Source organism: Terrapene carolina, unplaced genomic scaffold (genome assembly GCF_002925995.2).
Source record: "Terrapene carolina triunguis isolate 2854851 unplaced genomic scaffold, T_m_triunguis-2.0 Scaffold189, whole genome shotgun sequence".
Taxonomy (NCBI): Eukaryota; Metazoa; Chordata; order Testudines; family Emydidae; genus Terrapene; species Terrapene triunguis.
The window spans coordinates 6434731-6450592 of record NW_020664540.1 but is presented as its reverse complement, the minus strand read 5'-3'; the positions used below and the strand labels follow the sequence as shown (position 1 = coordinate 6450592).

Sequence of the window (15862 nt, the reverse complement as noted above, 5' to 3'; positions counted from 1 at the left end):
GAGTCTAAGTGTTCCATGTTCTCAGCTTAGAGAAAAGGATGCAGATGCAACTGACCAGGCCACTGAGCTTCTGCCCAGAGTGGAGAAAATGGAAGAGCTTCTCAAAGGAGTAGAAAACTGGGCCACAGAAACAGAATGCCTTCTTGAGACGATCAAACATGAAGGATGCGTGGGAAGCTCAACAGAACAATCTTTACAGGTAGAAATGCAAATATAAAGTTTAAAATATCTACCCATTCATCAGATTCTCAGACCTGAGTTATGAATTCAATGGCTTGTGTTAAATGAAGCAGGAATGAGAATGGAGTTTGTATTAATAAATGGCTAACTAAGGGAAGGAGGTGCTGTAATATTGCTAGGACTAGGTTAGTTGTCTAACATTGTTTTTCAGGATGGCTCCTGTCAGAGTCCTGAGTGTCCCATCATGGTAACTGCATTTTCCCCCAAACATCGTCACTCCCAGATTCAGTCACAGTCTAAAGAAGGATCTCAGTCCCATTCTTCAACTGGTTACAGTTGTGTGATAAAGGCGCTCCCGCCCCCTCAGTAATCCAGCAAACGCCCTGCTGACTAATACCCTGGAAATTAATGAAGTGAGGGTGTGATGAATGCGGGTGATAATATTTACTGCAGAGGCAATGCATTTATCCCCCGGGGAGGAAGCACTTTATCCCATCAGCCCTCCTTGGCTGGAGGGGGGACCTGTAGAGAGTTCTGGCTGGCATGTGAATCAGCTGCCTGCTGTGTTCTTTGTGCATCTGACCCTGTGGGAAATGGATTCAAACATCCACTCTGTAAAGAGGGAAGGAGTCCTCAGTGTAGTTGCAAAGATCTTTGTTTTTAGTCTCAGGGTTATTTTACTTAGAGATTGTGCACTCCTACTCTGGGTAAAGTCTACAGTATTAGGAGGTATGGGCATGTTAAAAGAATGTACATGAATTTTCAGAATGTGTGTGCATGTATATAAACTAAATCCCATTCTCAGTGTGACATTTGCTTGTTAAAAATGTGAAAGTGACAAAAAATGCTCCTAAATTTCTATGAGTTGTGTTTCAATAAGATTGTAACATAATGTCCCCCATGAGTATACAAGATCAAGTCCTTGCTTCACTTGCAGTACATAATAGAGACGTTTTTAATAAAGCATAGATTATCATCAGAGGAATGGTAATGGATAGTTTGAAAATAAGGTGAATATTCATAGATCAAAAGACACACAGTGATAAATATCCAAACCCAGCGGTGTAAGCTGTGCTTTCAAAATATCCAAGCATGTTTTCTAAACAGCGGAGTGCACATTTGGGGCTCTATTCTGCAAGCAAATATACACACGAGTAACTTTGCTCATATGAGACTTTCTGTTTACTTCAGTGGGACTATTCACATGATACAGTTACTGCTGTGTGTACACATTTTCATGATCAGACAATGCACATGCAAATGTGTGCTTTGTATGTTCAGTTACTAGGTTGTATGTATACAAGCATATTTTAAAGATACTTTAAAATAGAAGGTTAGGCAAAGAAAAATAACATATAACAGTGATAGCAAGTACAATCACAGAAGTTAAGTACAAGTCAAATATGTGTATGGATATCACAGGGTCCACTCACTGCTAGGGGCGTCTCTCCTGGCCACTTTAGGGATTAGCTCCTTCCAGGTGCTGTGCCCTCCTCTGGCGCTCTCTCCATCCTGTGGACCCTCTCGCTCCAAGAGCTGCAGCTTCCTCTTCGTGACTTGGCACTCCAGGCACGTCACTATCGTCCTCACCTTCCAGGGTATCGAAGTATTTCAGCACAAACTATCCCGGGCAGTCCAATCTCCACTTCCCCAGTGGCTGGTAGGGGAACCCGGGCCCGCCCTCTACCCCAGGTTCCATCTCAGGGGCCCTCTCTTCAGCAGCCAAGGTCTGTCTTGCTGCTTTTCCCCTGAGCCTTCGCTGTGTTTCTGGCTCTCCCCACACTCTGGGGTTGCCAGCCGCACAACTCCCTTCTCCCGGGGAATGACTGACTGCAGACTACTTCCCTGAGCCTCCAGCTGCTCTCAGCTCCTGGGCTTTACACAGTCGCCTCCTGTTCCCATCCAGCTGAGCCTCCTCTAATTAATCCCTGCTCCCTGGCTCTTCCTTCAGGTGCAGCCTGGACAGTTAATTGGCCTACCTAGCCATCTTGACCCCTTCAGGTCTTGTGTGGGGTGGATACCCCATCACAATGGAATTAGATGGCTTGACAACTTGTTTTCTCTGCTTTCTTTTTTGGTTGGCGCCAGACCCACTCCCCCAGATGTTGATACTTTGGACTACAAGATAATGACCTGTAATTGCAAAGCATGGTCCATATGTAACCAAATATTGCCTACTTTTCAGCAATCCTTGCCTTTCAATTCAGTTCCTAAAGCTAAATAATAATATTTAATATTGAAGACTTCTGTTGTGTTTCATCTAAACAGATCCTAATTGCCAGAAGGACCTTGTGCCAAGAACAAGTTGCTGCAGCAGAAGAAATCTTGCAAGTTTTGACACGTAATATTTCAAGCCAGGTGTCCCTCCCGGATTTTGAGACAGCTGGGCTACCGACACGAATTAAAGAAGTCAGAGAGAGACTCCAGGTCTCTGTTCCCTATCACTATCATATTCAGTACACAGATATCCTTATCTGTAGTATTAAATGGTTAGAAAAACGTCTTTTAGGGTCCATGTAAAATATAAATATTTTTAAAATATTTGAGCGACTCTTCTCTTGTCAGGTGCAAAATGAGAAAAGATTTCAAAATTAATATCCAAAGCTGAGAAACTTGAGTCATGTTATAAAGGAATATTTTAATTGTTTTAACAATACTCATGCACACTCTACAAATTGTCTTTCTTCCTAGGCTGCCATGAATAACCTAGACCTTGTCTCACCCAAATCTGAAGAGACTCTGTCAAAAAAGGAGGTCATGATCAATTTTGAAAAATCCCAGAAGGAGCTTGAAACATCTATTTTAAAAGCTATGCAACTCATTAGCCAAAAAGTGAGCCCTGATGAGCACATTTCAAAAAATGAGGTGGGTTCAAATATTTACTTCCTACCTGTGTCATATGAAGCTTTTGACTATCAGAGCACATTATTTCATAGTGAGATTTTGTGACTAAAAAAATCTTACACAAGTGGTCCCCAAATTTTTCAGGGTCATCCCTCCCTTACCCATCTACCCCCCCTCACACTCTGAGCCGGGGCCGGGAGTGTGGCTGCAGTTCCTGGGGTGGGGAAACGCAGACATGGGTAAGGGGGCTGAGGCTGGTGCCTCAGCTGGGGGCAGGGCTGGGTCTGGGAATAGAGCTGCAGCCAGAGGCCAGGGCCAGGTGTGGAGCCACGGTCGGGGGCTGGAGGTGAGGCTGGGCATGGGACCAGGAGCTGGCGCCAGGGTTGTTTTATCATTATTAACATACCTGAACTTTCTGTAGAAATATTACTCACAACCTGGATTTTTATGTTATTATCTGAGTGTATTTTGTTTAAATCCCCAAAATGGTAACCTCACATTATAAAATCTTGATCCTAAAATAAGGCTGTCTCATTTTTTCCATTGAAAGGATATCCTGAACTTTGTTTGTCCATGCCACTAATGCTAGGAGGTCTTTCCTTTTCCAACAATGCCCTATTAAACATCTGGCTATTAGTCGTAAGTGCATTATCAAAACTTTGAAAGTTGACTGACTAAGTGGCCATCAGACACACAAGTATGCCCTCGGGTGGTGATGGCTCTCCCGTCCTCGCCTCCGCCTGCAGACCCATTACGGCTCCTTTCTCTCGGTGTCTGCTTCGTGGCACAGCCCTCTGTCTGTGTCACCATCCGGTTCCGCCCCCCCGCCGGACTCCCCCACCAAGAGTCCAGCCACTCCTCACAGCAACTTGGCAGTCCCCAGCCAGGCCACTCCTTCAACGGCTAGTTAGGGTGGGGGGAGCACCCAGGCCTGCCCACTACTCTGGGCCCCGGCTCAGGGACCTTGTAAACAGCAGCTTTCTGCTGCCTCTTCCTTCCAGCTCACTGTCTCTATTCCCTGGGCCACTTCCCCGCAGTGTCAGTTCCTTCTGCTCCTGCCTCTGGCTCCAGCTCCTTTTCCCTCTTCCCAGGGCCTCGAGCCTGTAAGTCCTGGCAGCCCACCAGGAGCTCTCCCTAGCTCCCCCGGTTCCTGCTAGCACCTGCCCTTCCCCAGGTGCTGATCCCGCTGTAACCCTCTAGGAAGCCAGTCTTCTCCCTAGGGCTCCTTGCAGCAGACTAACTCCCTCTGGTCTGCAGCTTCCTTTTATATGGGCCGACTGGGCCCTGATTGGCTAGTCCATCTGCCGCCCTAACTGTCTGCAGCCCCCGCCCTAATTGGCTGTTTCCCCTGCAGCCCCTCCTTTGACTGGCTGTTGCTCAGCCTCCCTAGGCTGGTTTTAACCCCCTCAAGGCCAGTGCGGGCCAGGCGCCCCGTCACAAAGTCACAGATCCCTCCCTTGCTTCCTGTCACATATAGGAGGTGTGCCCTATTGTCTGGGCATAAGGAGGGAGAATAGCCACTGATCCACTTTGTCCACTCCCCCTTGGTACAAAATGTTCCGGTGAGAGGTGTTGTGGGAGCTGTACCTGCACTTTCCCAAGCGCAGGGGCTGCAGTTGTCCTTGGCTCATTTTCAGACACAGAAAGTGCAGCAGTGCAATTGTACTCTGGCCCGCCTATGCATCCACACAAGGGCCTGGGACAATCTGGCCTTTTGCCATTGCAGCCCAATAATAAGGACCTTGCCATTCATTATTGTATAGTTTTGGTATGATAATGAAATTGTTTTACGATATACATAAGCGAAGATCAATTCTGTTTTGTTTTTTTCAGGAAGCTTTTAGCATTTTGGACACAGGAATTCTTGAAAATTTTTTGAAAGCAGCTGACCAATTGAAAAATATTTCACCAGCTCATGAAAAGTTAGCAGTGGAGGAAAGATGCAAAGATGTTCGTGAAAGATGGGAGGTGAGAAAATATACATAAGAGAATGAGTTGCTTTTTCTTATCAGACCTGGTCTCTTGAAAAACAAATTTTTGTATTTGCTTTGTAGCCCATTGTCACCCCATGACCATCACACTGAGACAGTGCTTTCTGTACTTTGCAGGCAGTTCATCGTGAAATCATATCATGGATTCAGTTCATAATGGAAATTGAAATAGGGAAATTTAATGCAACTTTTTCAAAACTCAGTAAGCAAATAAATAAAGAGAAGAAACTCCTTAGCATGGGTAAAACCAAGGGACTTATAAAAGAACACGAGGTACTGTATAAAAACGCTATCCTCAACTTCTCTGCTTGGTGACTGTATTGTATATCCTTCTGCATTTTATCATTAAATTTTCTTTCTAACTTCAGACTGTTCCTTCACTGCACGAAGCAGGCTTTCAAAGAGTCACCTCTTTGGCAGTAGAATGCTACATTTTTTCAGTTTATACCTTACTTTATAATCATCTCTTACAGCTGGTTTTATTTTTAATCCTTAATTACTCAAAATGTAATAATTGAAAAAACAAACTTGATGTGCACTGTAGCTCCCATTCAATGTAGTAGTTGCATGGCTAAGGTCCTATCCATAGAGCTGACTCTACCAATAATGGTTGTACAGAAGCCCCCGTTTAACTCCTTGTTTGTGTTGCACACAAACTAGTCACGTGACTTTAAGTGGTGCTTTATGGTTGATAGGCCTGTGCTAGTCCTCAGCCCAGGGGTAAATTTCACACAGTGTGTAATAAACTCTGGTTTACATTTAACATTTTTACTCATGTCTCTTTCTCAGTCATCTCTTCTTTAATTTTCTTTTCACCTTAGGTGAACCTAGCCATCACTGTATTCCCCAAGATCTGCCCTTTTTTTTTTTTTTTTTTTAAATGGAGATATCCTATCTCCTAGAACTGGAAGGGACCTTGAAAGGTCATCGAGTCCAGCTCCCTGCCTTCACTAGCAGGACCAAGTACTGATTTTGCCCCAGATCCCTAAGTGGCCCCCTCAAGGATTGAACTCACAACCCTAGGTTTAACAGGCCAATGCTCAAACCATTGAGCTACAGGGATCCTAGGTGTGAACTCCTGGCCTCGGTAAAGTCAATATGAGTTTTGCCATTAACCTTAACTGGGTCAGGATTTCACCCAAGGTGTTTTTATGTGAGGAAAAACAGCACACACTGTATATAAAAGCATAAAGAGAAACAAGCATGTATACCAGATGCATTCTATTCCTCTCATATTGGCCAAGAGAGTAGAGTGTCATTTCTTTCATTGTAGTTGCTTCTTACAGAGGAGAGAGAGTGACGGAGAATATTTTGGGAAAATGTCTCAGTCCAGCTGTCACTGAAGTCAATGGGAGATTTGCTATTGACTTCAGTGGGATCAGAATTGGTAGCTAAAATTGGAATAAAGAAGAAAAGACTCATGTAAGACAAGGAAAATTTCACATTGCAAAGATATTAAGTGAGGAAGTATTGGTCTGTTGGTTAGAGCTGGGGACTGCAAGTCAGGGCTCCTGGTTTCTGTTCTTGGCTCTGGTTAGAATATGATCAGGTAATCATTTCGGCCCAGATTTTAAAAAATATTTAGGCACCTAACTTCTATTAATTTCAGTGGGGGTTAAGTGCTTGAATACCTTTAAAAATCTGGTCTTTAACCCTTTTGTGCCTTTACTCAGGTGTAAAATTGGGGCTAACACTTGCCTGCCTCAGAGGGATTTTGTGAGAGTTAATTTATGTTTTCAAAGTGGTTTGAGAGCCTCAGTTGAAAGTGCATTTACATGACGAAAGAACACTAAATATAACAATGTATGAAAATAACCACATTGTTATAATTTATCATGTGCTTGTTTCTTCATTTAGGCTTTTTTTTCTCCTGAAGGCAGCCTGGGGGAACTAAACAGCTGCCTACAAGTTCTTAAAGCAATGTGTGAAAGACTGACTGCAGAAGAAACTCACCTGGAAACAAAGACACTAATTGCAGAGTGTGAACAAAAGCAAGAAGAACTTCAAAAATGTGCGGCAGATGCTTACATAACTCTGCTGTCCCATGTTGGCGGTGGCCAGGCATCTAAACAAGGGTGAGTATTTTGCGGGACAATGTATCCTAGCTCCATAAAACTGAGACATCTAGATCATCCTCCTGTTGTTGCAGGATTGTAACCTGGAGTATATTTTCTCGTGTAATTGTTCTTTTAAAATATTTTAACGAACTAGTCTATGTCATGTTAGATTAATCTTTGGCAGAGTTGCAGGGTTTGTTTTTGTCTTTTGATATATACTGCATGATTGCAATGTTTTTTCTTTCTATTCACTAGTTGCTGCTGTTATTATTAAGCTGAAATTTCTTTTAAACCTTAGGGGCTCTATACTTGCTCCTGAGAATGGAGAAAAGAAAACATCTTCCCAATCAGTTGATATACTTTCAACTCAGGAGGTATGGAATTCAGATCATAGACTCATCGGGTTAGAAGGGACTGCAAGGATCATCTACTCTGCCCCCCTGCCAAGATGCAGGATTTGTTGTGTCTAACCCATCCAAGACAGATGGCTAAAGACATACCATTAGCAAATATTGGTTTATCTAGAGTGGATCACGGGCAAATGGAGAGCAATTATTATGTCTGTCTATATCACAGTGGGACTCAAGCACTCCAGTCAAAGCTCAGGTCCCATTTTGCTCACAATGTACAAATTCTTATTGAAAAGAAAGTCTCTGCCCCAGAGAACTTACAGTCTAGTTCCTCTCTCTGAGTGGAAGTCATTCCTGTGAAAAGGGCCAGCTCAAGGCCCACTTAAATTCTCAAAATAGGACTCAAGTCCTTATATTGCCCTTCTTGACGGGGTGAATTTCAGCCTCTAGCACTGGAGGAAACACACTTAGAATACTACATTCAGTTTTGGGCCCCTCAGTAGCCAAAAGATGTGAACAAAAATAGGAGGGGATATAGAGATGAAAAATGCTGCAGGGGTTCACTTCTAAGGAAATATTAAAATAAAAGAATATGTATAGCTTTATTAAACAATTGCTAATATAGAGGGATACAACTGTTTACCGTGAGTGGAATGCCATAGAGGAAGAGGTCTTGTTTAGAGTGTGGTCCAAGAGGACGACAATTCATGTGACCCGAGAGGTACATAGGTAGCACAGTATTCATCAGCAAGACATCCAAAAACATGCTGGTGAGCTACACAAAGAGTTCATCTTGAGTCTCCATTGTATTAGCACCAATGGCTGAGGATATAGAGGAAACATCTGTTAAGGTAGCTGAGGTTGCAGTCTGCACTACTGTGATGAGGAAGCTCTCTCACGCTGTGCTACAAATACTGTCCATTGTATAGTGATGGAATCTGCTGCTTTGCTGATGGCTCAAGCGCCATGTGTATAGTCCATGGAAAGAGGTGTATTTCATAATTTTATAATTTTACTTAATAATCTAGTTTAAGTGAATCTTATGTTCATAAACTGAGCTGCTTCTCTCAGAAATTGGGTGTGATTTGCATGAAGAAGTGATTGTTTCTTTCTGCAGTGTATGTATGTCTTCTGATCTTTGTTGAATGCATAGATATAAGGTAATGCAGTTATCAACATAACTGATTTTTACATTTGATTAGGCATCAGGACCAGTTTCAGATGTAATTTTGGAATCAGACGTGAAACAACAGAATGGTGAAAGCTGTACAAAAAAGTTTGAGAAAGACAGTGATTTGCCCATAGAGACTTTATTAGAGAGGTAATTTTTAAATGGCAAAATACGCACACTGAGAGATAATACTGTACTAAAAAGTTACAAGTAAATAGGAAATTTCGTATATCTGGACTATTTTTACTATGCTGAATTCTGTTCTCTACTTATTCTTCTAAATTTTGTTTAACTATCTATTTAGCTTACTATACAGTCACTCACAGTAGTATCTAAATGTAAATTAGATCTCTATAACAAGGAAACTAGTGGATTTAGTGATTTTTTTGCTTTTCTCTCTTCCTTAGTTAGAGGAAGCTTTGCTTTGGGGGGTGGGGTGTATGTGCCTGAATATGATGAAGCCAAACATTCTGGGTCAAATTTCCAGAAATTCATTGTTTTTACACACAAAAGACCCATGTTTGAGCCTGAAATTAGACATTTGCACACACAAATCAGGTGGCTAGGTGAGCAATTACTTCATTTTAAACACAAATGCTTATTCATGTAAAATTTGGAATTTACGTAAAAAAACCAATTACATGAGCAAATTGCTGAACTTACTTTAATTGCCAATAAAGTAATGGCAATTAAAGTAATTGTTCATCAAGTCACAAAGAGAACTAGATAAATTCATGGTGGTTGAGTCCATTAATGGCTATTAGCGAGGATGGGTAAGGAATGGTGTCCCTAGCCTCTGTTTGTCAGAGGGTGGAGATGGATGGCAGGAGAGCAATCACTTGATCATTACCTGTTAGGTTCACTCCCTCTGGGACACCTGGCATTGGTCACTTTTGGTAGACAGGATACTGGGCTAGATGGACCTTTGGTCTGACCCAGTACGGCCATTCTTATGTTCTTACGTTCAAACCCCAATTATTTTTCCTTTCCTGTCTTCTATTAATGTAAAGTTGATACTGTCTAAGAACTATTGCATCTTTTCCTAGCTTTGATACACAGAGGAGTAATCTCGAACTTCATTTACAAAGAATCAGAGATGAAGTAGAGTCTCCTTTTACTGATGAAATAAAAGACACGTCATGCCTTCATAATAAGCTGCTAGATCTACAGGTAAATGTCAATCATTTTGAAGAATATGTTGCTTGTCTACAATTTATATGATATGTTAGGAAGAGGGGGTTAAATTACTCTCTTTTGAGGCCCTCTCTTTCAAGGTACTGAGCTGAGGGGTAATGTGCGTCCCCAACTGCTGCTGGCTTCAGTGGGAGTTGAGGACATTCAGCAGTCATAGGAAGGCTCAGCTCTTTGCGAGATTGAGGCCTTACACAGCAGTGGAGTTGTGCCGGTGTAGCTGAGAGGAGAGTTTGTACCATTGTGTGCAAAATTACTCCACCACTATTGTTGTTTGAGGATCTGAATTGTTTGTAAACAATTATTATAAACATTATTTTGTTATGCTCTAAATTTACTACACACAAAAAACTATGTTAAAAGAACATTGAAGTTGCAAAGTCAACTGCTCCTCCATATTATACTCCTGGGGAAACTCTGCAACAAAAAATTAAAAAATTCTGTGCACAATATTTTAAAATTCTGCAAAATTCTGCATATTTTATTTGTCAAAATAACACAATATAATCACACCAGCTTCAATTATTTTTGGTCATTTATTTCAAAATACCTGTCAGCAAGTATGTCTGTAACAATACAGACAACAAAAAAGATTCAGGAAATGTTTTTTGACAAATAGATTCTTTACTAGGCATATTAATACAGAACTCTGAGTAATAATTCATTTAAACTACAATACAAAACCGTATTTCCTGTGCCCCTCAGAAGCAGTGCAAAGGCTTGGGGGAGTCAGGGGTAATGGAGGAGCTGAGGGAGAGGGAAGTAAATTGCTGGGAAGGAGCCTGGGTGTGAACTTTGAGGGTTGTTGGGTATGGGTGGGAAAAGTATGGAACAGGTTTTTTGGGGTGGGCCAGGGAGGGATTGTTAGGGAGCTTCCCCCATGCAGACCCTGGCTGACTCCTAGCTTCTCCCATTCAGTGAGGCACATCTGCTCCTGTCCCCTTGTGTCCCTCCACCCCCACTCAGACATCCACTCCCCCACATCATGTGGCCCTGCAGCCCCTCCCCCTGTCCCTGTGTGTCCCTGTACCCCCGCCCCCTTTCCCCATGTGTGTCTATGCTCTCATTCAGCCACCCCCTGTTCCTGTGTAGCTCTGCACTCCCTCCCCCATCACCATGTGGCCCTGCACCTCCCTTCCCCCTGTGGCCCTGTGCCTCCACTCCCATTCAGCCCCAGCCCCAGGCTGCTCTCACCCACTAGCCCTTATGAACCCCCCCCAACAGCCCACGCTGTCTGTCTCCCTGTAGCCCCTATCTCCTGACCTGGCCTGACAGGCGCTGCAAAAAAGGCAGGCTCTTTCTTTTCCCTAGCTGGCTGGGAGCTGCTGCTCTGTGCTAGCACCACAGCGCCCTCTGGTGGGCAAAAGGCAGAACTGCAGCAACATTTGAGCAGAAGCTTTTTTCTGTGCAAAAAAATTAAAAATATGTGTGGCTCATTAATTATGTGCGCACACAGTAGTGCAGAATTCCCCCAGGAGCAATATTACTCTTCCTCTCTGATGCCTGGGCCCTAAAATGGGGCCACTAAGAGCACAGGAGAGTTTCCTTGCTCTCAGTTCCACTTGGCGCCACACTTGCCCCCGGCAACCAGGAGGAACAGTTGCAGGGAAAATTCTATTCAGCCCTTGCATCCTGGGCTGGAGCATTTTCAGTCACTCTCTGAGCATGGCACATGCACAGTCCAATCACATCTAGGAGCTGTGAGGGTGTGAAACATACTCACTGCAGACAAAATCTTCGGAGAATTTAGGTGCTGAACTCCAACAGTCTCTACTGAATATGTGAAAACCAAGCTAGTTCAAAGGATTATAAATTGGCCAAATTTGGGTGAATTTTCAAAGGGATGGTAAAAGACACATCTGACCCTCCTGTAAAATTTCAAATCCTTGCTACAAAGCATGGTGGCGCTGGAGCTTCTCAGTGAAATGGGTGTAAGAATTTTTGTAAACATGGGTAGAACTATGTAATTTTTTCCCTAATCTTGTTCTGAAAAATGGCTGAAACTTAAAAAACAAAAAAACAAACAAACAACAAAAAAGCCTGAGACACCTGACATGGAAAATTCACAATTTCTATAATAACTCCTCTAAAGGTAATTTTCAGAATTGACCAGTCTGTTTGCACAATAATGATGCCTTTTGAATTAATTAAATATATGTATCTTCTTTTAGGTCATAGAGAGTAAAGCTAATTCTTGTTGGACACAGTTGGAAATTATTGCATCTAAATTAGAAAATCTTATGGATGAGACGGGGAAGCCTGTTATTTCTGAAACACAAAACAGACTCAACAGAGAGTGGAGTGAACTTCAGATTATTCTACATGCCAGGTATAAAATATCATTGTACTTTGTGTTATTTGAGAAATAGTATGTCATCATACAATTAAAGAATGTATTGTATAGTATATATTTTGCATTGTAAGGCATAGTTAGGATTGTATGTTCTGCTCGAACCCTGGCATTTTCCAATTTAAACACACAAATTTAACATGATCTTAATGTATTTTTATGGAGTATCATATGCTATATATTAACGGTTCTCAAACTGTGGGTCGGGACCCCAAAGTGTAGGGTGACCAGATGTCCCAATTTTATAGGGACAGTCCAGATTTTTGGGTCTTTTTCTTATATAGGCTCCCATTAGCCCCCACCCCCATCCCGATTTTTCACATCTGCTGTCTGGTCACCCTACCAAAGTGGGTCATAACCCCATTTTAATGGGTTCGCTAGGGCCAGCATTAGACTTGCTGGGACCCAGGGCTGAAGCCTAAGCTCCACCTCCACCTTGGGCAATGGGGCTCGGGCTGCAGCCCCCTCTCTCTTCACCCGGAGCAGCAGGGCTTGATCTGGGGCCCCCTTCCCCTCACCCAGGGTGGCAGGGCTCGGGCTCCGACCCCCACCCCCAGGGGTCATGTAGTAACTTTATTGTCAGAAGGGGGGTTGCGGTGCAATGAAGTTTGAGAACCCCTGCTATATATGCTTCATATAATATACCATAGGCAATTAGAGATACTTACACTAAGAACCATAATAAACAAATCTATATTTTATAAGAACATAAGAATGGCCATACTGGGTCAGACCAAAGGTCCATCTAGCCCAGTATCCTGTTTTCTGACAGTGGCCAATGCCAGGTGCCCCACAGGGAATGAACAGAACAGGTAATCACCAAGTGATCCATTCCCTGTCACCCATTCCCAGGTTCTGGCAAACAGAGGCTAGGGACACCATCCCTGTCCATCCTGGCTAATAGCCATTGATGGACCTATCCTCCATGAACTTATCTAGTTGTTTTTTGAACCCTGTTATAGATTTGGCCTTCACAACGTCCTCTGGCAAGGAGTTGCACAGGTTGTGCGTTGTGTGAAAAAATACTTCCACTTTATAAGACCACTTTATTGTATCCCCAAGTTTTCTAGTACAGTTTTTTTCAACCTTTGAGTTAAAATCTTTGGAATTGGGCCTGCTCCTATTTAAGTCTGTGGTAAAACTTCTGTTGACATCAGTGAATTGCTCCCAAAGTCTAATAGCTAATTTTTGGTTTACAGTAAAATTGTGCTTTTTGCCCTGAAATATGTGCAGGATCTTTTCTTGCCAGCTTCTTTTGTTCATGTTTATTTACCTTTCTTCTAGAATGAAGTCTTTAAAGATTGCTTTGGAAGTTGTTTCGCCAATAGAAAATGAATTCATTCTTCTATGTGACTCAGACGAGCAACTCCACAGAAAGGACATTCAGCAATTTACTCTGACAAATATTGATCTCATTTATGGAGAACTGAAGGTAAGGAAAAACACAGAGGCCACATCTCAGTTTTCAAATGTGAGTACAAGGTGAAACTCTGCAAAAATAGGCATTTGTACATGCAAGAGCTGGATAACTGCATGGGACTTCTCACTCAGGGATTTGGGAATAGCTTCCAGTAGCCTGAGGTTTTTTTGACCCTTCTGACCTTTAACAGCATGCTGCCTGCTTCTTTCTGAATAACATTGCTATACAACAGTCATACCCAAGTGTACACCAATGGTACCCATTCAAAATGGAGTCACAAATAGTCCTTGCTCATAATTGTCTTTTTCTCATCCAAAATGGCATTGGTCCCAATCTAGCTGTTTAGTATCAGGCTTTCTGAGTTGAGGAAGCTCCTGCTGCTGCAAGCATGATCAGTAGCCTTTTCTGTGGATCTTACCATCCAAAACCAGCTCCCCAAAGATTCTTAGAGTCAACCTACTATGTGGTGTAATTCAGATTGCAGAATATTTCAGTAGACTATTATTACAACCCTGAGAAGTTCCCCCTGCTGGACACTCACCAGGCTGCAGTATGTTGGGTCCCACAAGGCCTCTGCTTGCTAAAGCTGAGCAGAGTTTAGATACTGTCTCTCTGGCACTGGACTTCTGGGCATACACTCTGGGTGCAGACCCTATGTCTGACCTCCTTCTTGGCAGTGGGGACCATACAGTCCAGTTGCCTAGGCTCTGAAACTGACTCCAGTTGTCTCAAGCTCTTGAGGTAGCTGCTGCATGCCTCCAGAGGTCCACCAAAGCTGTGGACCCTCTGCTTTACTGTTTTGTTCTTCAGGGAGTGCATGATACTGTAACCAAGTGACAGACTCTGCAGCGGGATTTCTCAGCACACCCGCATTTTATTTTTAGAGAAAGTATAAGACTCCCCGCGTAGGGCTGCCAACTTTGTAATATATAAAAACTGGACACTCCAGCAGGAGTGTCAGAACCTCTCCTGCCTCTTTCCCCTGAGGCCCTGCCCCTGCCCCACCTTGTCCCCCCAGGCTCCACTCCTGCCTCTTTCACTGAGGCCCTGCCCCTGCCCCACCCCTTCCTCCTGAGGTCCCACCCCTTTTCACTCCTCTTTCCCCTTCCCCCTGTCAATCGCTGCTCTTTCCCTCTCCCCCTGTGTGGGTCGGGAGGGACTCACCTGCAGAGCACGCAGTGCAACCGGGAGCCGATCGCCATTACAGCTTTTTTTAGCTGATTGGCTGGGCCTAGGGCTCACTTTTTTTCCAGCTATATGTTTTGCTTGGAATATGAGATACAATTTTTCTTTCACTTTGCTAACCTTGCTGTGGTTCTCTCAATTTCAGAACGTCCAGAGCTGTATAGTAAATGAGATTGAATTATGCAAACAACTGGAAAACCTAGACAGCTCAAGAGGAGATGAATTTAACCTAATAGATTTGCAAGCAGCGCGCGAGATTATGCTTAAATATAAGAGGCAGTTTGAAGACATGAATCATAAAATGCAGGTCAGCGAAACGGTCCTCAAAGAACTGGAAGCTTTTTTGGCCTCATTGAGAAGAGTTAAACTTTCTATTGAGCATGCAACGGACTCTTCAATTTCTGAGAAACCTGCGGTGCAAGGAAACACATCAAAAGAAGCCGTGCAGGAAGAAGTTTCTCTGATGAAAGAAAAGGCTAAATGTTTGGATGAGCGCTTGCAGATGGCTGATATCTGCTTGGAAGATGCTGAATGTGGGGGAAAGACTTGCTGTGAAAAACTCATTGCGGCTTTATCTGAAAAGGCAAACAAGGCTTTTGCCCATCTAAGTAAGCAGGAGCTCATCCAAGAAAATGAGTTACAGGAGATTTTTTCCACAAGAAATAATGAACTCTTAAAAAATATTCAAGATCTACACGATAAGATTAATAAAATAGGCTTGAAGGACCCAACAATTCCTGCTGTTCAACAAAGGTGAGTGTGTTTATTGGAGCTTTTTTAGATCCTTACTTAATAATTTCAATAAGTTCTGTTGGTCTGGTCTCTATGGCTCCAATCCAGCAAAGCACATAAACTTGTGTGTAACTTTAAGCATAGCGTAGTCCCATTGAAGTCAACTGATTGTCATGTTGGATCAGGGACGGCTTTGTTTAAAAAGCCTTCTCCATGATATTGCTTCTTTAACCCCATGCTACTACACTTTGTTTGCTTGAGGGAGTTGGGAGGGTTGAGTCATTAGCTATAATGACCACCTCTGGTAGCAGTGAGGTTGCAGTTTACAAATGCTGCCAAGTAAAGTTATACAATGTATTGCTAAATGGTGATACATACATTGTAGAAACTT

The 15862-nt window shown here is 43.0% G+C and overlaps 1 protein-coding gene across 1 annotated transcript in view; it reads left to right on the top strand.

The window, feature by feature from the left end:
• Positions 1-15862, top strand: part of SYNE2 (spectrin repeat containing nuclear envelope protein 2) — a 199090-nt gene that overhangs the window by 2284 nt on the left and 180944 nt on the right. Inside the window, exons 4-15 of the mRNA XM_026654293.1 lie at positions 26-199; positions 2449-2607; positions 2872-3045; positions 4858-4992; positions 5133-5288; positions 6873-7090; positions 7371-7446; positions 8625-8743; positions 9640-9763; positions 11956-12113; positions 13419-13566; positions 14885-15492. Of these exons, the coding sequence (XP_026510078.1) occupies positions 26-199; positions 2449-2607; positions 2872-3045; positions 4858-4992; positions 5133-5288; positions 6873-7090; positions 7371-7446; positions 8625-8743; positions 9640-9763; positions 11956-12113; positions 13419-13566; positions 14885-15492 (2249 nt within the window). The remainder of the gene's footprint in view (positions 1-25; positions 200-2448; positions 2608-2871; positions 3046-4857; positions 4993-5132; positions 5289-6872; positions 7091-7370; positions 7447-8624; positions 8744-9639; positions 9764-11955; positions 12114-13418; positions 13567-14884; positions 15493-15862) is intronic.